Source organism: Phocoena sinus, chromosome X, assembly GCF_008692025.1.
Source record: "Phocoena sinus isolate mPhoSin1 chromosome X, mPhoSin1.pri, whole genome shotgun sequence".
Taxonomy (NCBI): Eukaryota; Metazoa; Chordata; class Mammalia; order Artiodactyla; family Phocoenidae; genus Phocoena; species Phocoena sinus.
Window position 1 is genome coordinate 102,307,497 of NC_045784.1, and position 23,848 is coordinate 102,331,344.

Consider the following 23,848-nt stretch of genomic DNA (forward strand, 5'->3'; position numbering starts at 1 on the left):
CACATGCAATGTAGCTTCGAGCTCTGGACTGAGACAGAACTGAGTTTGAATCTTGATTCCTTCAATTACTAGCTAAAGGACCTTGGTCAAGTAATTTAAACTGGGCCTCACTTTCCTCATCTGTAAAAGGGGGAGAAGAATACCTATATTATAAGGTATCTGAGGATTAAATGATATTTCTAAAGTATATGATACACAGCAGGAGGTCAACAAGTGTTCATTCCCTTCTCTTTTCCTCGCATGTTTGTGATCCCACCCAAGGAGGTTTAGGCTTTGAAGTAGCAGAGGTCAAAATGGGAGCCATTGAAAAAGCCAATATTCAGTACTTTTAAAAATACTTAAGCAAACAAAGTTGGTATCATGTGTCATTTATTGAAATTAGTTAGTACAGAAACTCAAAGTGCCCAGTTCTGATCTCCCAGTTTCAAGTTTAAACTATTCTTACTATTGAGTGACTAGACTTCATTGGGACAATTTTTAATCAAAATGCTAATAATGGTTTTGTTGCCCGCTAGATATGTAACCTCAGTGAAGTCACTCCTCTTTCTGAAAAAATTATGGGGTTATAGTAAGGAATCTTTAAGGTCCTTTCCAGTATAAGTCTAATGCAATTAACAAAATGTGATACTTGGTGTGATTTATGATTGAATAATAACTTGCATTTTCCCTCTAATTTTATCTCTTCCTCCTCTTGCACTTTTGTCATTCATAAAAAAATGCTGCTGAGGTTCTGAGTATATAGAACAGATTTTAGTAATGACATTAGCTTTTATTAAAAAGATTTACTATATTTTGCTGAAAGCCTTCAGAGACTGATAGCTGGGTACCAAAATGCTGTAATCAGTGAATCACAAAAATTCTGAACAAGCCAACGTATACACAGAATGAATTAATAAAATAATCACTTCCATGTGAAATTCTCGAGTCTACTGATTCAGCTTCCTTCTTATTTATTTGTCTATACATTCAATATCTGTGCTGCACTTCTAGCATGGAGCGTGCCTCAACAGGGGCCGTATCTAGGAAGAGGCAGGAGCCCGTCTTGGAAGAGGCTTGCTGCTTTGCTTCGCTGCCTCCCTTCTGAGATTGCTACTGCTTACAGCTCATAAGTACCAGTCTGATGACAACACTAAATAGATTTTAATGCTCTAGAGACCAACAAGATGAGGTAGAGAAACACAACACAATCTCTCCTAATTAGTTCATAGAATATTTCTATCTTGCAATGCTAATCAGGCATCCAAGGAAGAGAAAAACATTTTTAAAAAGGCAAGTGGTTAAATATGCTTGAATCCTTTCTGTCTATTATTGCTGAAAAAGAAACCGTTTTTTGAAAACTCTAATTCTGAAGCCAGTTGAAGCTCTGTTGCAGCCTCTTGGGTCTGTTTTTTACCTAGAGAAAAATCACAAGCCAAAGATACTGACTTCATCTTCAAAGAAAGTCACATAACCTAAAAAATGCTGATGGTCCTGAGGACATTCAACTGAAAACCAAGTTTAAGCATCTGATGGGCATTTATGCCACACCAACATTTATTTAATGAACTATATGCAAAGGCACTGCGATGAGCTTAAATCAGGGTAATTCTTATACACTGAAACAGAACACCGGTAGTGAAACAATATTTATTAATTCCATTAGGAGACAACTACATATTTTATCTTCATAATGGCCATGTTAATAAGTTTAAGGCATCTTGGGTTAGAATCAAAATTTGGCCAAGGCTTCTTAAGATAGACTTTAAAACACTGCACACCGATGTTCTTTTCAACAAGTTTGTCTTCAGGACCAGTAAATACAACATTTAAAAAAAAATTATGCTGTTCTATTAACAGTTTTAATTAATAAAGAATTATCTCAAAATGCTGGGACTGATTTAAGAATTAAAGTTTCAATATATAAATCTTAAAGAACAAAGTATTTCAAAACTGAAAGGGAAGAAAATCTTGTTATGTGCATGTATTTTTATATAATCAATCAGACTGCAGGTTCTAAAATTGCTCATATCCAGCATGATGGCGCTTGAGACCAATAAAGTAAGCCAGCAACACTAGAATAAGCACTCCTGCCAAGGCTGCTCCCACCGCTATGGGCACAAGGAAGTTGTCGTCATCTGCACTGCAGTCTTGAGCTAGATGTGGAGAAAGCACAATTGAGAACAGAAACAGTGACAAAATTTCAGATCTGTACATTTTAAGTTAAAATGACAGTACTTCCCAACACACATATTTGTTTTTTACACCAAGGCAACAAGTCACTGGAATTCATTACCAGCAAATGAGATGTTCCACAAAAGTGATTTTCCAAATAACCAAATCATATACTTTTAAGTACCCCAAAAAATGCAGTCATTTTGGATGAAAGATATATAAAATGATCACATACTTCACAGATTTTTCAAATGGAAGATAATGGATAAATATAATTAGCCTTTCCTTGATGATCAGGCTGTGAGCTTTCAGAGGCAAATTGTTATGATGTTGAAGAAGCACAGTGCCTGGAACACTGCAGATTGGGAAGTATTAATGAAATGAACCAAATGAACAACTATATAAAGCAGATGTAAGAACTCAATGCATAGGAATATGGGGCCATTTAGTAGTAAGAAAAAGTATAAACTGGCCCTGATTGCATAACTGTTTGCCTCAAGATTTCAGTCTGGTGTAGGAGTCAGATAAGAAAATCAGCGGTTATAATTTCAAAATGTGCTGTAATAGGGGCAGGGAACACACAGTGTCATCGAAATATTTCAGAGGCACACTCAACTCAGCCTTGTTACACAAGACACAGTTTGAAAGAGGTGACACCAGAGCTGAATTTTTAAGAATGAGTAGGAATTAACCATGCAGGTAATGGGTGAAGGGCGTTCCAGGTATAGAAAGCAGCACAGACAAAACTATGGAGGGTAAGAAAACAGCACTTCGGGTGAAATGCAAGCAGGTTGGCATAGCTAGAACAATGGATTAAGAGGTACTCTTGGGGCTTCCCTGGTGGCGCAGTGGTTGAGAGTCCACCTGCCGATGCAGGGGACACGGGCTCATGCCCCGGTCCGGGAAGATCCCACATGCTGCAGCGCAGCTGGGCCCGTGAGCCATGGCCGCTGAGCCTGCGCGTCCGGAGCCTGTGCTCCGCAACGGGAGAGGCCACAACAGTGAGAGGCCCGCGTACCACAAAAAAAATAAATAAATAAATAAAAGAGGTACTCTTGGAGAAGAGGTGGAAAAGGGTACTAGGATCAGCTCACAAAGGCACCGTATGCTCTAGGTAGTTTGGCCTTATACTGATGGCCCCCCAAAAAAAATTTCTGCAGAATTTTAAGCAGGATATTTGTTTCAGAAGTTATGGCAGATGGAAGACTGGAGGTACTAAATTAGGAAGCAACTCTACTGCTAGAAGCCAGATGACCAATAATATGGTCCTGAACTTGGTTAATGAAGTGCAGATGCAGAAGGGATGGACTAGAGATCCAATTAGAAGACAGAACTGACCAAACAGATGTAGGAGGAGACAATATTGTAGAATGGCTTCCAATCCCATGATTATGTAGACACTGGTGCCATTCATTGTGATAGGGAATACAGGGGGAATATATGCATTTCAGTTTTATTTGTAGTTATTTTTGTGTGGGTTTTTTTAAATTTAATTTTTAAAATTTGCGTGTCGGGGGAGGGTGGAGAGGGATATGTGGAAGAGGAAGACATTCCGTTTTAGATCTGCTGAGTTTAAGATACCTACATCCTAACCAAGTGGTTGACGTGATAGTTCAAACCAGGGACAAAGATATTTCTCAGCAAGGGCAGATAAGAGCAATAAGAGGATCAGAGACAAAACCCTTGGGAACACCAATATTTGAAGAATAAAGGAGCAGGAAAAAGTAGGAAAGGCAGGTAGAAAATGGTGCCACAGAAGCCAAGGAAGGAAACAGTTTCAATTATCATGGGAGAACAGTGTAAAATATTAGAGACGCCTGAGAAATGTCCGCTGGATGTAGCAATACGGAGGGTGGGGGCTAGGAGTCAAATTGTTGCAGGTTTAGGAGTGAATGAGAAGTGATTGACTGGTTAGGAGATCAAGAACTTGGGGTGGGGAACACACAGTACTCGTTATGAGACGTTTAGAAGAAAGGTAGGTAGGTAGAAGGGGGACACAGGGTCAAGAAAGGATACCTTCAGGGTGCAAGAGACTTGTGGTTACAGGATGAGGGAAAGAGCCATGAGCATTTTACAGGTTGAAGACGATGGTACAAAGTCTCCTGGGAGGCAGGGGAAATGGGATTCCAGAAGCACTGACCAGAAGAAAACCTACTGAGACTGGAGAAGAAAGGGATAGTGCAGATGGAGATATGTTTGCAGAGCGAGGAGGTGGCTAGCGTGTTGAACCACCGCTTCTATTTTCCACTTCCTTGCCTCTTATTGCCCTAGTTCTCCTCCTAGCTTGCAATTTACCAGGGATTGATAAATCAGATAATTAAACTTATTAGAACTGTGCCGAAAATAAAAATGAATAGCTGCAAGGCACATCTGATTGTGTTTGCATGTAAGAAATGTGCCAGCCTTTTGCTAGTCTCTGGGGTAATAACTGGGAACAAGATGCAATCCTAGAGTTTATGGACTTTATGACATTAATTTTGGCTGCCAGCTCAATGATCTTTTTTACTTGCTTCTTGGTTTTGTTAAAAATCCAGATAGCTGAGGTTGCCAGATGTGACTTGTGAATATATGGTGTTAAGAGCACCCAGTTAGCTCCTCCCCTTCAATTTCCCAAATTACCACCCAGCATATAAACTATTAGGTGACATGACCATAAAGTATTATGTCTTGGATTTAATATAACTTGGTTTTTAAAAAATTCATTAGATTAATTTCTTATTCTGGCAACGAATTCATAGTCCTCTTTCCCAAATTGGGTATTTGACCTAGTACTGAAACGACTTTCATAAATACTGCCAATAAGGCTTTCTTAAGGCTTTCATGCAAGACAAATATTCCCAGAGTAGATCAAAAAGGCAATTCTGCTAATACAAAGATCTTTCTAGATGCTGTCATTTACTTAAAATGCTCTCAGTATGTGAAGTATTAATTTATAATAATTATTGATTTTTATGAATTCGGCCTTTAAAAATTCTTTAGGTAATGGAAAGAAATTTTGGTAAAACAGTAATTTTAATAAAATCACATCCAAGAAAAGAAAACCTCATTCTATAAGTCATTTTGACCTGATCTATTTGCCTAATGTACACTTGAGACCTTTCTGGGGAAAGGAAAAGTGTATTTGTAGAAGAGTTTAATAGTCACGGAAGCAATGAAGATTTTTAAAGACAAAGTTTCATTGACCATTGAAATCTCAATGGAAAGGTTCATGTAGATTTTTTAAATGCTGTTAATCTTCAATTTTCTGTTAGTTCAGAAAATTTTCAAATACAGTTTTCAGTGTGAGGGCTGAAAAGCCAAGATGTACATTTATAATAAAGTATTAAACAAACACCTCTTCAAAACCAATGTGTCAAAAATTCTCTTTGGAAGAATCAGCATTTAGAAGCACATCCTTATGTGACATCTTATCTATTATATACGTTTTAGATCTATAGTCAAACTGTTTGAAATATATTACATGAATCTGAAAAGAAACTTGAAGCTACTCTATACTAGTTTCAAAAATAAGATATGGTAATTATTGATGCAGAAAGTTATGTACCAGGGTAAAAGATCAGGAGATAGGTAGGAGAGAGCTGAGCCCAAGACAATGTAACATTATCTATCTAAATAAACAGAGGTAAAAGGCTATAATCCTAAAAAAATCTGAGTCTCATAATAATTCCTCCTAAAAAAACGCAAGAAATTTCAGATGGTGTGTTTTACACTGTATGTAAATATGTTCTTGATGCCTAAGATGTAGCTTCTAATCAGGTTCCTTCTAAAAATACTCAAATGTATATTTTTCTTCATTGAAATGAAAAACTATCACTCAAAGAAATAAGAGTAACAGGACTTAACAGCTCTCAGTCCCCAGATGAAAAAACGAGAGAGACCCCAGTTGAGTAGCTTGACCAAGTCACATGGTAGCTAGTAGAGCTGGGAGCTCTGATGAGTAACTGGCAGTCACGTGGCTTAACTGGGTAATCCAGAGGAAAGCGACTAGCCAGGCTGCTAAATTTTTGTGTGTGATATACTAAGGTGGACTGGGAAGCTATCTGGAAATTGGAAGGTTCAAGAATTTTAAGGTGATCTGAGAGAAAGATTAGGGCTTCCCTGGTGGCACAGTGGTTGAGAGTCTACCTGCCGATGCAGGGGACACGGGTTCGTGCCGAGGTCCGGGAAGATCCCACATGCCGCGGAGCGGCTGGGCCCGTGAGCCATGGCCGCTGAGCCTGTACATCCGGAGCCTGTGCTCCGCAATGGGAGAGGCCACAACAGTGAGAGGCCCGTGTACCGCAAAAAAAAAAAAAAATTACACACAATCCTATTTTGGCTCGGATCAATAGGTCAGTTTGTGTGGCTGAAATGTACAGATACTAAATATCAGCCTCAATTTAGGACCTGAGAAAAGTGTACAGAGATATTCTGTCACTTTTACTATGAAATAAATATTCTAGATCACTGGTTTCCTAATTGCCTAAACATTAGATTCAGCTGGGGAGTTTACACACACATACACACACACACACACACACACACACACACACGTGCATGCCACACACGTCTCATCCCAGACCTGATTCTTACTCTGTAGCCACTCCAACATCAGTAGGGACCTATGTATGGGACCACTCTTCCAGACAGTAACACACAGAACATTCTGGAAATAATTAATTCTACTTCTAAGCATTTCTTAAGTTTTTCCTTTTGGAAGAAATTGCCATTATGTAGTATACAAAATCTAGACTTTAGCCAATGGGAAAGAAATGTGAGCAAATTTCCTTAAGAAATAAAAGAATCTTTATTGTTTGTTTTAGAAGCAATATGTTGAGCAAATGGACAGGCAAATATCTGAAGAGAAATACCATACATCAACTAGTGGTTTAAACATCTGAGGAAAAAACATGGAAAGTATTTACATGGACCAGTTTCTTTATACAAATGCTAACCCATGAAAAACACCCAGAAACCAAATAGAGTGTTAGATCATCAAGGTGTAAATCCGTTAAAGCAAAACTACAAAAGGTACAAAGAACACATGGCTATAGGAAATGATAGTGTAAATGATAGCATATAAACTGGCCCATGTAAAATACAAAAATATTCAATTAAGTCAGATTTTCTATAAAACAGTACTAATTAGAGGTATTTTAATATAAATCAGATATATAATCTAAAGGTAGAAACTTTTAGAAACATTAACAGCATTAAGCCAGTGTGCCACCCACTTGTGCTTCCAATTTTTATTTTTTTAAAAAGCTGCTTTGTTTTGACTCATGAGAAATACCTAAGGCTCACATTCTTGCAAGCATTATCCATTCTTACAACATTAACAATCTTACACTAAAACACTATTTAAATAAAAAATATTTTTTTAAAAAATCAGATTTATATTTAGCCTTTAAAAAGTGCCTTAAGCTGGCAATGCAGCTCAATGTAGCTTTTAGAGAGGGGCTTAGTCAGGAATCTTATTCTGAGCCAGTAAGATTTTCAGGCTACTCTAAACAGAGCAAATTTAGGTGGGAGAAAATATTTATCATGCCAATATAACTCGAAAGGTAGTTATAGACATACACATGCTAACATGCAATTGCCTCTGTGTGTCACTAGACTACCAAATTTATTCAACGCAAACAACATTTTGGAACCCAGATATCTCATTTTCTAGTGAATGGGAGGCACACATAATCTCCCATCCCCCAAAACACGGAACCTGCCATATATTGCTGCATGTTAACAATTTTTTAATATTTGCTCAGCCATCTCAATACCAAAAAAAAAAGGAAGAAAGAAGCAGCAAGAAATACTTGATGTGCTAACTATCAGGCAGAAATGTTTTGCTTTCTCATATAAACATTAGGTGGTGCAGCTTAAATGGACAATTGGTGCAACTCCCCAGAGCACAGAACTGAACACAAAGTACATGAATTAATGATGATGCTACCATAATGAACAATAATAATGTAAGTTTTGATTAGCACAAAACTATTTAAATGTGAAAGCCAAATTAGTAAATGTTGTAGCAATCAACACAAGCTGGAAACAAAGAACAGCTTTTTCATGAACAAAGAGAAGGCCAAGACTTTTGGGTTAGGTGCAAGTTCTTTATCTAGGTTCTAGGACATACTGGCATTTCTTCTTTAAGGAAAAGAAAAGAAGAGAATAAAACAAACCATCACCAACAAGGATACTAGAAAGCTAAAGAGAAATCTACATTAATTTTAGCACTGCATGTAGAAGCCAATTTACGGGTACAAGGGACTAACACCTCAAATTGGCACTACCTAGCAATTATCTCTAAAACATCTAGAAAATGGATTGAAATGCCCAGTTGGAATAGTCTTGTGTCTTACAATTTAAAAGACGGAAATATCCAGTTTTTTTCTTAAAAAGATTAAACAATAAGATTAACACCTATTCCAAAATTTTAAAGCTTTTGTATCTTTTGTCACTACAGCCACATTAAATACAAATGGATTCAAAAGGCATTAGAAAAGCATGCATTGCTAAGAACATAATAATACTAGACCCTGTTCAAATCTATTGGCATATCTCTCATAGTCAAATACACAGCAATGCCAAAGCAGCTAAGTTAACCTGCAAACAAAATCACCAAAAAATGCAAAGGAGCAAGTACAAATCCACCATAGAATGTGTTGTCTCAAATCGACTACATGTGGAGGTGCGGTTAACCCTTTCCTAAGCTGTATATTTCTAGTCAGAATGTTTAAAGTGAGAACAATGCAATACTAATTCAAGACAATAAAATAGAATCTATAATCCACGTGATTTTGCACATGTTTTTTGTTGTAGAAATAACTTTTAAATTCCTTAGTTGGGAAAACCAAAATCATGTGACTAATTTATAGTTTATAGTTTTAGGGGTATTTTTATCTATTTTAAGTTCGAAATCCTCTGTACCACCTGTTGTTAAGATCAGAACTGCAACTATATATACCTTAAATCGAATAGTATTGCATGTTGGATCTTGGATCTTGTACTTGCTTTATTGTTTTGTAACAGAGTCACATGTGGATTAGTGTTACAGAGTCTGATATCCAGCATAACTTTTTCTTCTGCCAATTAGGTAAGCAATCACTATAACGATAATCAAGCCTGAAAGACCAGCACCAACTATAATTGGTATTAGAATGGTGTCATCATCCAGCGAACACTCTTGGGCTGTAGGTGAGAAAAAGTGTGTAACAAATAATGAGTATAATAAAAAAAAATGATGTCCAAAAGTAAAAGATGTTGATTCAAAATTCAGAAATGCTCTTATAAGATCAACTTTAAGTAATTAAGACAGGTATATTTTAGTGATAAAGCTACATAAAATTATGCAGTGTCCTAGAATTAAAATCCTAAACCTTATTTGTCCTTTCATTCATGTATGTGTATATATACAGATATATATGAATATACACTCATTTATATCTGAGTAAAACACATACATGTGTCTGTATTTCTTTGTATATATTCCAAGTGCTTTCCAAAATAGGAGTATTACTTTATCAGAAATGAAGAGAGCTAATCTAGCCAGATAGCTACATAGCAGGATTAGACTCTTAGTGGTAGAGTGAATGTCTTTTGGGAAACTCGGAGCAGATCAGGAAGGTTTAACTGTGGGATTAGAACAGCCATGCTGGCTCTGGAATCCTTTAGAGCAAAGATCGGGCAAACTATAGCCCGTGAGCCAAATCTGGCCCAAGGGCTAAAAATGCCTTTTGAACATTTCTAAATGATTGGAAAAAAAACAAAAGAAGATGATTTTGTGATTCATGAGAATTATATGAAATTCAAGTTTCAGTATCCACAAGCTTTATTGGAACACAGCCTCACTCATTTGTTTATTGCCTGTGGCTGTTTTCATGCTACAACAGCAGAGCTGAATAGTTGTGACAGAGACCACATGGCCTCCAAACCCTAACACTTACTGTCTGAGCCTTTACAGAAAAAGTTTGCAGATTCCCGACTTCAAGTATATGCTTTTAGTGGCTGCAAAAGTCAAGAAACTGGGACCTCTTACTAATTTGAGTGTGTTTACCACATTTATCAATCTGGTCAGGGCTGACAGCCCACAGGGGCTATTTTCCCCATTTCTAGACAGTAGTCTGATCCAGTAAAATCCAATCAACACTTTTATATTACTGAAAGTCGATTTCCTCTCCTAAACAGTGAATTATTACCAGTGTGTTGTATTTATAGGTACCCACAGTCAAGAACCTAGCTCCACAAATAGATTATGCATTCATTATCAGTACTAAATGTTGTATACTCCTTTGGGTGACATTTCTAATTCTATGTACATAAAAACCAAAGTTTCAAATTAGAGAAAAACCACAGCTCATGTCTATTACAGCTGACTAGATAAACAGGCTTGAGCGGATTTTACACTGCAAATGATTTTAAGTTCTAAACACAAATTTGGACCTAAAATTAAGGTAATAATGTAGGGGAGCTCAATAAAGACTCAAAAGTAAAACTATTAAAGGATCAAAATAATTGAAGTTCGTAAACAAAACTGACAAAGGGGGAAATGAATTCTTGAAAGTACTTTTAAATTGTGATTAACCCTTCTAATCACAAGAATGGTAGGGTGAAGAGCCCAATTTATTCTGGCCTAACCAAGTCAGGCTAGGTGTTCAGCACTACTGCAAAACTGCTGAGCAGCTCACAGCACATTCACTTTAAACACAGCTTCCACATTTCCTTCTAAACCATAGAATTAATTGTTAAAAAGGATGTGGATGACTGGGATGGCTCTGCTGGGCAGAACTGTGATCCACAAACCATCAATTTTAAGTAATTGGTTTTAAAGGACGAGTCAATTAAGGAATTTTATGTACTTTTTCCTCTTCAAGCAAATTTTAATCTTGTAATGCCAAATGCATCTTTCATATTCATATAAACACACTGTAATAAGCCCTTCACAAAGCTTTCACTAAAAATCTGATAAATACCACCATTAGCCCTGAGTAGACCTTCAAAAAGCCTCATTCACACTGGCACATGCTTTTAAAACTCTCCAGATCTTTCTGTAAAACTCTCCAGATCTTTCTGGCTGGCCAAAACATAGGTCATGATATCTGAGGCTTTCCTACTGCAATCTTTTGTCTTAAACAAAATGAGACCAAACTGCTTTAATTCTGGTATGAAAATGTTTCCAGCGAGAAGATGGCCCCAAGAAGGCAGAGGCAAAATGCTCAAAAACTGCTGCTCCCAAGTGCCACCCTTCCCACAAACTACAACCCATGGAGAAATGTCTACACCTTAAGTAAAGCTCACTTAAATCTCCTATCAGTTTTAGCTTTAAGAACTTTGTTGCAAATGGTTTTGAGATCACAAAACAAATCTAATTTGACCAAAATGATGAGCTAAATATAGTTACACAACTTGCTCAAGGCTATGAGAACTCTACAACAGTCGAGAGGTGAATTCATATTCCTGTATTTCAGTGCTTATATTCCCGTGACTCAAAGGAAAAGCCACCCAGCAGTCAACCTAAGACCATAAATTATTAATAAAACTTGCTTGATTCTTACCTGTAGAATACTTTCCTTCCATCACATTGAAAGGCTGAACCCTTAGATCAAAGGTATTTATCTGAAATGCTCCAGACACTGAAACAGTCTGCTCTTTGTTGCACATGTAAGAACTTCCCAGGGGGGCATCCCAGTAGCTGAGATTGTTATTTGCAATGCTAAAAACTTTAAGGGGAAAAAAAAACATGTTAGTAACTTCTTATCCCATCATCAACAACAACAACAAAAAATGGGACAGTCCCCAGGATTTTTCTGTGAAATATGGGGGCTTAGGGTACAGGGTCTGCCCACAAAAGGCCATTCTTAAGATCACTAGGTTCCGTATCTTTCTATAGGTGTTTCTACAGTCTAAAACTCACTCACATTGTTAACTATTATCTGTCATGCTTTGAAAATATGGGATACTGCAAAAGATATAACACTCTAGTTCTAAGTTACTGATCTTAAGTTATGGTCAAAGTACAATTTTGACATAGAATCTTCTGGTCCATTAAATAAGGCACTATTTGGTAACAAGATAATTACAGTTTCTATTCCTTCAGTGTAACCCATACTCTTTTTCCCAGAGGCCAATGTTTTGCTTACCAGAGCCGTTAACCAAATACATGCTGACATTCACCTCCTTTAGATAGAATCGGTTTTCATTTTTCTGTGTGAAAAAGAGCTTCCAGTTAATCAACGCATCACAACTGTCTACAGGTACAGTTAATGTCTACAGAAAGAAAGCAATCTAATACTATTTCCCAGAAGATAAAACCATGGATTAGACCTGGACCAGTAGAATAAACTGCAACTAAGTAAAGGGACTCAAAATGTGACAGAAACCCTTTCCCTCTTCATTTTGTTTCCAACTTTTGGACCAGAGGTGTGCTCATATGGTTCTTAGACACTCAGCAATTCACTCCCTCCATTCCATTCTTTCTATCACTTTCTGAGCCCTCACCACCTCTAGCCTGGATCACAACAGCCTCTTAACGGGGCTCCTTGCCTTTCAGCCTCTCCAGCTCTAACCTTTCCTTCGCTGCTATTTTCTTTCTGAAGCACTCATCTGATTAGCCAGTCATTCTAATTATTTCAGTGCTTTTAGTATGTACAAGGTAACATATCTAAGTGTTCCAGGGAGCCATCAAAATGGACCAGATAGGGTTCCTGCCCCCACCGCGTTTGCAATCTGTCAGGTAAGAGAAGATAGGTATAAATAAATAACCATATTACAAAAAAGTGATAGGTTATGAAAATTAAAAGACGAGAAGTTACTTCCAACTAAGGGAGGAGCAAAGATAACACAAGCTTAGGGATGGGCCATTTGAATTGGGTAGGATTCAATTAGGAAACAAGCAGAAATGAGTATTCGAGAAAGCAACCACATGAGTAAAGGTAGTCAGAAAATGAGCATAATCACAAGCACACGAGCATTTGAGAACTTACAAAGTGACAAGCGCTGTTCTTAAAACTTTACATATGAGGCTTCACGGAATGGAAGAATTACAACACCCCATTTTGTAACTGAATTATGGAGGGTGTTGAGTAACTTCCACAAGGCTACACAGTAGTCGGTGAGCTGGGATTTGGCACCAGGAAGTCTCGCTGCAGAGCCTGGGATGTGCACAGGGAACAGGGTAAGGGAAGTATGAAATTCATATAAAGGGAAAGAAGGAATCATAAAGCTGGATATGCAGGTTACATTGCATGGCAGGGAGAGGAGGCGTGAACTACCCTGGCATGGAATTTAGATGTTTTCTTGTCGGCAAATCAGAACCACTGCAGGTTTCTGAGGAAGAGCTGAGCTTCAGGAAGATCAAGCTGATGCCAAAGTACATTGGGGGAGGGGAGGAAGAGATGGGACTAGTTAGGAGGCTGTGTGAAACATCCAGGTAAGAGGTAATGCAGGCCTGAATCAGTAGGGAATGAAAACCAGGGGGCAGACTAAGAGAATTTCAGGAGGAAGCATAAAGAGGACCTGAACAACCTTATCGCATCTCTCCTTGGCTTGGCATTCAAGGCTCTCTACAATTAGTCCCAAGTACTCTTCCAAACTTATCATTCACTACACATGCTACATGTCTCATTCTCCACCTGGTCTTGATTGTGTTCCTTTATCCAGGGGTAGCTTGTACTTTTTCACTTACTCCCCACCTTCTCCCCCATGTGTACAAATCTGACCCATCCTTGAAGGTCCAGCTTAAATGCCATCTCCTCTGTTAAACCCTCCTGACTCTACTCTAGCTAGAATTAATGGCTCATTCTTCTACACTCTTATAGCACTTTGTATCTTCCTCTGGTCTAGCACTCATCCCACAGCACTCTACTTGCCCAAAGAATCAATTCCAAAAGCCAGCATGACATTCAAGGCCTTCCATAAAAATGGCAATTATTTTTAAAAAAATGGTAATTATTAGTACATTGCTATCTTTTTTTTTTTTTTTTTTTTAGTACATTGCTATCTTTACCACTAATCCATGGGCATCGAAGAATACAGGCCTTCCTCTTTGTATCCCACCATAACATCCTGCATATACACCAAATTCAATAAATTATCCTTAGAAGTAAGTGTCATGATAGGATTGAAGGTGAGATGGGCCCCACTGAACTCTGGTGACACTGCAGATGTTTCTTGATTTTTCAAAGTGCCTATATCATGGTTAAAATGTCACTATTTTGAATTACATTTTAGAATAGTCTGCTGGGCAATTAAATATTGTAATCATTAAATATTACATGTTTCCCCATGAGAGTCAGAAGAAACCATGTTCCTGTTAGGATCTTACCTCAGCTAGAAAGATCAAGCTCAATCACTCAAAAGGGAGTGAATCTAAAATATTACTTTCTTCATTCTTATTGACTATAATATAATCTCTGTGAGGTAACTTGGGAAGCCTGCTCTTATCACACTGAAGATGACAAGCTTAACTAGACATTCTTAATAGTAATTCACTGGTCATATATGTACTACAACGGAGTAATTACTTGAATGCTGGAAAAGGGAAGGTTTTTATAAACCTTTCTAAAATATAATCCTCAATTACTCAGCATGTATTCCATAGAGAAAAGAGGCTTTAGACTCAAAATACCAAGTTCAGACACAAAACAAAGACATACCTAACTTTTCATATATCAGACGTTGAGACTATTTCCCCATCCCTAGATAAGAGTAATCCGATTTGAAAGCAGAACTGTTTTTTAGGCCCTTATACAATAACTTTGGTGGTCCAACATTTTCCGTCATTGATAGCCCCTCTTCCCCATTCCAATCTGCTGTAACATGTGTACATACACATACACACACACACACACACACCCTTTGAAAAATTATGGGGATAACAACTGCTTCTGAGAAGGTGGAAATAAAGGTCCCCAATGATCAATTTATGCTACCTAGAAGCAGAACATGCATGGAAGCTTCTGCTTAGGGTTCAGCCCTTGATGCGATCATGAACAACAAAAACCTGAATGCTGCCATTATAAAATATCCTGACGTAATGCACGTAAAGTACTTGCACAGAGCCTTGTACATAGTGAGTACTCAATAAGTGTTAGCTATCATTATTACTGATACTATTACAAATAGTATAGCCTTGAAAAAGCCTAAAATATTATAACAGACAAACATGAGAATTTTCTAACCAGTAATAGAGAAAAATATTATGGAACTTACTTTGTCTTTTATAAATAAACTTTATTGTAACATACATCTATATGGATAGATTAGACTTTTTTTTTTAATATGGGTTAATTCTTACTCCTACCCTAAGGTCTACATAAAAACAGAATAGCAGAATTCGAGTCCAGCCCACAGAACATCGAAGTGACCCTGAGGGATTAACAGGGATCAATGGACTGTATACACTTTATAATTAAGTAGTGTTGAAATGGAAAATAGAGGTAATTATCCCTCTCAACAAATACACACACACACACACACACACACACCTTTTTAGACTTTCAGATGTGCTCCCCTAATTTCTGATAAACCTGTTACTCACCACAGCAAAGACAAAGTCCAGATACTTGATGCTGCTGCTGCTCAGCCTAAGTAGAGCAGTTTGAGGGTGGCAGCTGCCAGTGAAGTTGGTTGTGTTGGGATTGATGTTAATAACCGAAGCAACCTTCAGGGGAAGAAGAGGGGAGAGAGGTACAGATGAACCATAAAAATCTACAGCAAAACCTTATACTCTAATAAGACCAAGTTCGTGGAGAACAAAAAAATCCTTTTGTCTCCTAGATATGGATGCTTAAGTGTATGATACCTTACTTTCAAAGCTGGCCCAGGTCCTCAAGCTATGACTCAGAAGACTTAAAAAAAAAAAAGGAAGACAACAGGAAAGCTTCCTCAAATAATGAGCCAAATGAAAACACATTTTTTAATGGAGCACAAGAGCCATCTGTCTAGCTTGTTTAAAATCCCAGGACTCTGAAAATGGGATTGGTTTGCTGGCACGCCCTCTGTAGCCCCAGTGGAGCACTGCAACCAGAAGTGCCATCGTACACCCCTACCTCTATCTACCTATCTACCTATACCATTCAAGTCATCAAATAGCTGGAGAAACAGCTGCACCGTTCCACACCTAGTGTGGTTCAGGTAAAAGTGTGAAGGAGTTATATTTTAAACTAACTGAAATAAAGATCAACTGCTCGTATTCTGATCTACTGATGGCAAAAAAAATCTACACCCCAAAGAGTCCTTTAAACTACTAGGTTTCCTGCTGGCCAATAAAACACCTTGACAGTGACATTAACTCTTCACGGTTATAATAACTCAAATTAATCAAAACGCTACAAGTCAACACAAATCTCTATTTAAAACTGCATCGTTCTAATAACACTGCTCTTGGGGTGAAGGCTGGACCCACTACATTTGAAAGGAGATATAGAAAGAATGTATCAATAAAAACAGGCAACTATACCTTATCATGAGTAATGTTCAGCTGCAGCCCCATGGTAGCCAGAAGACATGTCCCATTGCTGTTTACAACTGAGTAGGATCCAACCTCTGGCTTTTCCTTTGGAGAGGGTGTTGTAGTAGGAGATGGCACAGTGGTGGGAACGATGGGCAGCACTGTGGTTAAAGTTTTATCTTTATCACACAAAAACTCTGAAACAAAGGACAAAATAAATTTTTTAATTCATAAGGCCAGGGAAGAGCAAAATATTTCTCACAATAAAAGTCCAAAAGGGTTATATTTAGGGTAGAGAATATCTTGATAGTATTATTTTAAACTAAATGAGGCAGAGGTCCTCAAACTGCTGCTTCATATGCAGACAGTTATGACATGGCAGACAGGCTCCAGACACATACGAATGCATTATCTACTCATGCGTGGCCACACACTCATCTTTTCATACCCTTAAGTCCCTTTGTTCCCCCAAAACTTCATCTGCCTCTGAGGTGAAAATCAGAGGTTTAAGTTTGAAAACAGTTTGCCCCTACCTAGGCCTGCCCTCTTCTTTTCCACATATAACCACTATAAGGAAAAATACTGTTTTTAACTGAAAAAAGTTTAAAAATCATTGAAGGATTTAAATACAAATGAACCTTTTATTTCAACCTCTTCTTAGGAAGTGTTGGTAGTTTTCCAGAACTGGTACACGAGAAATTATTGTATTGCCAATAAAGTCACATAAAAGTTACAAAATCAATTTATAAAAGTCAAGATTAGAACACAGAAATCCCATTTCTCAGCCTTCGTCTTGGATCTTCAAAAGCTGAAGAGCTGAGGATCAAATGCTATCTGAGGATTTGTTCAAACAAAGATTAGGTTTTATCCACTGAAAACACTGCAGGTAGCACATTTTAAAAGACCATTCCACAACATGTACATCAGAAACTTAAAAGTGCAAGTTCCACAAGAATAAGAATTGCTGTTATTTATAAAAACTTTACAGTGCAGTGTAAGGTGTAAGTCTTAACATATAAATGCTTTAAGATAACGACTTCAACTAAAGCTACCTGGTATACTCTAATCTTAAGTTAGGACCCAAGTATAGTAATATATATATTTTAAGTGCTCACCTTTTGTGCTCACTGTGCCATTTTGGACAAAAGCTTGTACATGAACATCCCAATAGTGCTGGACAACATCATTCTTTCCTAAGGTTAATAAACTACTGCATCTAAAGATGTCATTCAATGGAACTCTGAATGCCACATGGTCAGAAACAGTAAAAACTCCTGTAAAAGAAGATTAACAATAGCTATTTCCAAGAAGGTAGGAGGAAAGTGATCATATAAATACACATTAGACTTTCATGTCTTCTGTCTGCCTGCCCCACCCCATTCCTGAAGTGACAAAAGACAAGGCCTGTTCAGGAACTGACAAATTCACTGTGGCTGAAACACAAGGAGTAAGAGGAAAGACGTGATGGGGATTAGGAAGGAAAGGTAAGTTGCAGGTGGTCACACTTTGAAGCATCTTCTATGGTCTAAGGACAGGTTGGGCTTTATTTTGTTAGCAATAGCAGGTCAGCTTCAGTTTTTAAAGCTGGGAATAACAAATGTATCATTTATTTTAAGGAACATAGCAAAACTGTAGAGGTTAGGCAGAGCAGAAAACTTTTAAGGAAAGTCATTTAAGAGGGAAACTAGTTAGAAGGCCAATGAGCTGGTTAAGGGGAAAGGCGAGGAGGAGTTGCCTAAACCAAGATAGTGAGGGGCAGTAAGAAGAGAGTAAAGAGGCCAAATTGAAGACACAGAGCTATGGTAGAATCAACAGGACTTAGTGACGAAACAAAGAAGAGAGATGGAATAATCAACGATTATTTTTGTGCTACTATCCCAAAGTAAGTTATAGTAACTAAAATGAGTTTTCGAAACCTTTTCCTGGATAGGATTTAAAGACTATTCCATTTCAGGAAAATTTCAGAATATGAAAGCAATAAGTTACCAACTTTCTGTGCAGAGTTATTATAATGCCTATATGGTGAAACTTCAAAAGACTATGATCACACTTATCCACCCAAATGGCTTAGCTTCTTTTGGAGAAGCAAGGAAGGAAGGTATTCAAGGCCCTTAACATAGGCTGCCTTCTGTGCCTCTCCGTCACATAGCAAGGCAGGACTTATGCTGCCTTGGCACCCCCTAACGGCCAAAGGAAAAAAAATTTTAAACCAATGAACGAGAACATTTTTCTCCAAAACTGTTTCCCACTGTTAACATCAGTGAATAGATGTATGAACTAGCTGTATGTAGATAGACCTCAAAAACAAAACGAGTGCAAAAACAAGCTGTAGATATACTGGAGTTACACTATAAAACTATGTCATTTTTAGGGCTTCCTTGGTGGCGCAGCGGTTGAGGATCTGCCTGCCAATGCAGGGGACATGGGTTCGATCCCTGGTCCGGGAGGATCCCACATGCCGCAGGGCAACTAGGCCCGTGCACCACAACTGCCGAGCTTGCGCTCTAGAGCCTGCAAGCCTGCAGCCCGTGCTCTGTAACAAGGGGGCAGGACACCTCCATGAGGAGCCCGCACACCGCAACCGGGAGTAGCCCCCTGATCACCGCAACTAGGGAAAGCCCGTGTACAGCAATGAAGACCCAACGCAGCCAAAAATAAATCAACAAAAATAAATAAATTTTTAAAAATAAAACTATGTCATTTTTAAAATGATGTATTATTTATGAACATATATTGACATATATATTAGTCAAATACAAACACGTGGAGCTTCCCTGGTGGTGCAGGGGTTACGAATCCCCCTGCCAATGCAGGGGACATGGGCTCTATCCCTGGTCCGGGAAGATCTCACATGCCGCGGAGCAACTAAGCCCGTGCGCCACAACTACTGAGCCTGCGCTCTAGAGCCTGCAAGCCACAACTACTGAAGCCCGCACACCTAGAGCCCAAGCTCCACCACCGCAATGAGAAGCCTGTGCACTACAATGAAGAGTAGCCCCCGCTCACCACAACTAGAGAAAGCTGCACGCAGCAACAAAGACCCAATGCAACCCAAAAATAAATATTAAGTAAATTTATTTAAAAAAAGAAAAAAAAACATCATCAACAGTCTATTTAAGGAAGCCATTTAAAATCTCAAATAGTTGCAAATATACACAGAAGCTAGCAATAAAAATGCATCTTCCCCTGTTTAAAATAAAAGGGATGAGGGAATTCCCTGATGGTCTAGTGGTTACGACTCCATGCTTTCACTGCTGAGGGCACAGGTTCAATCCCTGGTCAGGGAACTAAGATCCCACAAGCTGCACGGCATGGCCAAAAAAAATAAAATTAAAATAAATAAATAAATAAAGGGGGGAGAGACTGGCATTAACCTTTCAGAGTCCACAGTTTTTCTATCAAATCTGTCAAATTAAACCCCATCTGCTTTTAGTGCCACCCCCCCTTGGTCTGGCTACTCATTACATCATCACTTGATTCCTATAACAGCCTCTTAAACTGGAATCTCTGCCTGTAGTCTCCTCACTTCCAATTAATCCTGCAGAACATTCTTTATAAACTACTGTCTCTGCTTTTGTTACATCATTCTCCTGCTTAAAAACCTAAAATGGTTCCCCAGTGCCTACCCCATCAAGCTATAAATGCCTTTCCTTGGCTTCCAAGGCCCCCTATAATTTAGACTCACTGCACCTAGCCAACTTGATTTTCCTTCTACTACACACACAGCCTCTATTTTAATCAGGCAGCTCTCCAATTACTGCTGTGCATACTATGCTTCCCCCTGCTGGAAATATTCTGCTCAAAATTCTCCACTTATTCAAAATCTACCATTAGGCTGAGTTTCAGCTCAGGCCCTCCTTCTCTACACCAAGCTTTTCTCACTTCCTTCAATGCACGCTGACCTCTGCTCCTCATCAGGACCTCTTGTCCACAGGCATCCACTGATGGGCTCAGGGACTGTGTACCATATGCAAAGTTTACTCTGTACTTTGAGAGGGTCTAGAGCTTTCCTCACATTGTCAGAAAAGATTTATGAACCCTCCATGCCCAAAACACAAAACAGATAACAAATTCACAAGGATCTCAATGCTTTCCAATTTATCCATGTAACTTGGGTAAACAACTTCACTTTGTCTCTCCAACTAGTTTTTAAGCTCGGTGAAAGTTAGGGGCAAATCCTAATACTAGTTCTGAAAGACAATATATGGCAGAAAGCTAAATACCAAGATACTCAATAATAAACTTTCTTTAGTTATCCTCTCAAGCGAAGACATCAGTAAAAAGAAAACTAGGATTTAATTTCCAAGTCTCAGTTAGTGATACCTCCCAAGTTTTACACGAGCTCATTCACTTCTGGATCTTTAAAATATGATCTTTTGATATCCCATAAATCCAAATGAATCACTCATCCCCAAGTCCAGGAAACTAAAGCCCACCTACCTGTGCTTCTGGGGTCAGGATGAAATACAATCTGTGAGAAATGCTAAGCTACTACAAACACCGTGTTAATATCCCAATCTCAGTGGAGGGGGGAGAAAGGAGAGAATTATATCCCTAACAAGACTGAAATCTCTGGGGGCTTCCCTGGTGGCGCAGTGGTTGAGAGTCCGCCTGCCGATGCAAGGGACACGGGTTTGTGCCCTGGTCCGGGAAGATCCCACATGCCGCGGAGCGGCTGGGCCCATGAGCCATGGCCGCTGAGCCTGTGCGTCCGCAACGGGAGAGGCCACAACAGTGAGAGGCCCACGTAATGCAAAAAAAAAAAAAAAAAAAAAAAAAAAAAAAGACTGAAATCTCCATTATCCATGCCTTCAAAATATTTTAACACACATTTCAGTTCTAGTAGTCACAACAATGGCCTAATTCCCAATGCCTTCCCAAGTTCATTTTGACCTAAAATTCTCTCAAAATAGCAGCAAATGTTGATTTCAGTCATCTTACATTTTTTAAAAACTTTTTTCCCTTACCTTTTTTACTTTTCAGTCAAAATCCTACCTAAATGGTAAAAAAGATTTGAAGATGAAATATTTCTGCTGGTCTCAGGTTACTAAACTTGTACACATTTAAAATAGTTGCAGCTCTATTTACAATAGCCCAGAGATGGAAACAACCTAAGTGCCCATCACCAGATGAATGGATAAAGAAGATGTGGCACATATATACAATGGAATATTACTCAGCCATAAAAAGAAACGAAATTGAGCTATTTGTAATGAGGTGGATAGACCTAGAGTCTGTCAAACAGAGTGAAGTAAGCCAGAAAGAGAAAGACAAATACCGTATGCTAACACATATATATGGAATTTAAGAAAAAAAATGTCATGAAGACCTAGGGTAAGACAGGAATGAAGACACAGACCTACTGGAGAACGGACTTGAGGATATGGCGAGGGGGAAGGGTGAGCTGTGACAAAGTGAGAGAGAGTAATGGACATATATACACTACCAAACGTAACGTAGATAGCTAGTGGGAAGCAGCCGCATAGCACAGGGCATAGCACAGGGATATCAGCTCAGTGCTATGTGACCGCCTGGAGGGGTGGGATAGGGAGGGTGGGATAGGGAGGGTGGGAGGGAGGGAGACACAAGAGGGAAGAGCTATGGGAACATATGTATAACTGATTCACTTTGTTATAAAGCAGAAACTAACACACCATTGTAAAGCAATTATACCCCAATAAAGATGTTAAAAAGAAAAAAATAAAATAAAATAGTTATTAGTAAAGGATTTTCTCATTCATTCAACACTTGTTGAGTGCCCACTACTGAATGAAATAAATAATAGTAGTTAAGTGCATGGACTCTGTAAGCTCAACACACTTTGGTTCAAACACAAGCTCATGCACTTACTAGCTTGTGTGACCTTTGGGAAAGACATCTAATCTCATCAAGCCTCATTCCCTTTACCTGTAAAATTGAGATAACATCTACTTCCCAGGGTTGCTGTTAAAGATTAAGTGAGATGCTGCTGGCAACACACTTAGGATACTATTTTTTTTTTTTTTTTTTTTTGCGGTACGCGGGCCTCTCACTGCTGTGGCCTCTCCCGTTGAGGAGCACAGGCTCCAGATGCACAGGCTCAGCGGCCATGGCTCATGGGCCCAGCCACTCCGCGGCATATGGGATCTTCCCAGACCGGGACACGAACCCGTGTCCCCTGCATCGGCAGGCAGACTCTCAACCACTGCGCCACCAGGGAAGCCCAGGATACTATTGATACATGGTACATAGTAAAGCACCAAGCAATGACAGCAAATATCCTTACTGTGTCAAACACTATGCCATGCAAGGGAATACAAAGACATGATGTTTCCATTACAAACAGGAGGACAGACTTGCATTGCATAAGGATGGCTTTTAAATTATTTACATTTCTTTTTATTATTAATCAAGAGCAAGAGAAAACAACACAATCCAATTCTTAAGGTTACCTTTTTCTTTCGCATCAGGAAATGTTGTGTTATCATTCGTGTTGTAGGAAAATGAGATATTGTCGATTGAATAAAAAGATGTCTCCTCTGTAAAATTCACAATCCAGGAAAAACCAGATCCAAACTGCACTGCGATTTTGGGACCATTCTGGTCATCCCCACAAGAGCTTCCACTGTACGTTGCAGGACCAAGGTCTGAAATGGTTACAGTTTTCTAAAAGAAAAAAAAATCTGGGAGTTAGGCCCAAACAGGCAGCAAAGAGCACAAGCATTTCCAAGCGGGGTGCCACTGCAGTTGACTTCACACCCCCCGTGGCCAGCCTGGCCCATCTGTGCTGACCAGTCTCATATTCTTCAGCTACACACCAGTCCCTCTGGACAAATCCACGCAAGTCTAAAAGGAAAAGGAAAACCGGCCTGAACCTCTGTTATTAAGTTGAATTTTTAAAAAAAATCAGATTTGGGGCTTCCCTGGTGGCGCAGTGGTTGAGAGTCCGCCTGCCGATGCAGGGGACGCGGGTTCATGCCCCGGTCCGGGAAGATCCCACATGCCGCGGAGCGGCTGGGCCCGTGAGCCATGGCCGCTGAGCCTGCGCATCCGGAGCCTGTGCTCCGCAACGGGAGAGGCCACGACAGTGAGAGGCCCGCGTACCGCAAAAAAAAAAAAAAAAAAAAATCAGATTGTAAGCAGGCAAGACCTTAACCAAAAGAAATAAGAAGGCAAAAAGGATTGAGAGGATATCCCACCCTCCCAAAGGAGACTTTAATAGCAAGCTATTAAAAAAAGGACAAGCTTTGATGTTAGTACATGTTACAAACACAATAGAAGTAGTTAGACCTG

At 39.0% G+C, this 23,848-nt stretch overlaps 1 protein-coding gene across 3 annotated transcripts in view; it reads right to left on the minus strand.

Annotated features, from left to right (window-relative positions):
• Positions 1-352: 352 nt before the first annotated feature.
• The window catches only part of LAMP2 (lysosomal associated membrane protein 2), a 35,254-nt gene continuing 11,758 nt past the window's right edge, over positions 353-23,848 (minus strand). The window contains exons 3-9 of one of the 3 annotated variants that reach the window (XM_032619282.1): positions 23,008-23,221; positions 17,692-17,850; positions 16,586-16,773; positions 15,665-15,787; positions 12,267-12,330; positions 11,682-11,846; positions 353-2,132 (exon numbers count right to left, since the gene is read on the minus strand). In XM_032619282.1, coding sequence (XP_032475173.1) covers positions 1,993-2,132; positions 11,682-11,846; positions 12,267-12,330; positions 15,665-15,787; positions 16,586-16,773; positions 17,692-17,850; positions 23,008-23,221 — 1,053 coding nt within the window. In that variant the 3' untranslated portion in view covers positions 353-1,992. Of the gene's footprint in view, positions 2,133-6,913; positions 9,319-11,681; positions 11,847-12,266; positions 12,331-15,664; positions 15,788-16,585; positions 16,774-17,691; positions 17,851-23,007; positions 23,222-23,848 lie in introns of those variants that run through there. The other 2 variants (XM_032619284.1, XM_032619283.1) reach the window with 2 other exon arrangements.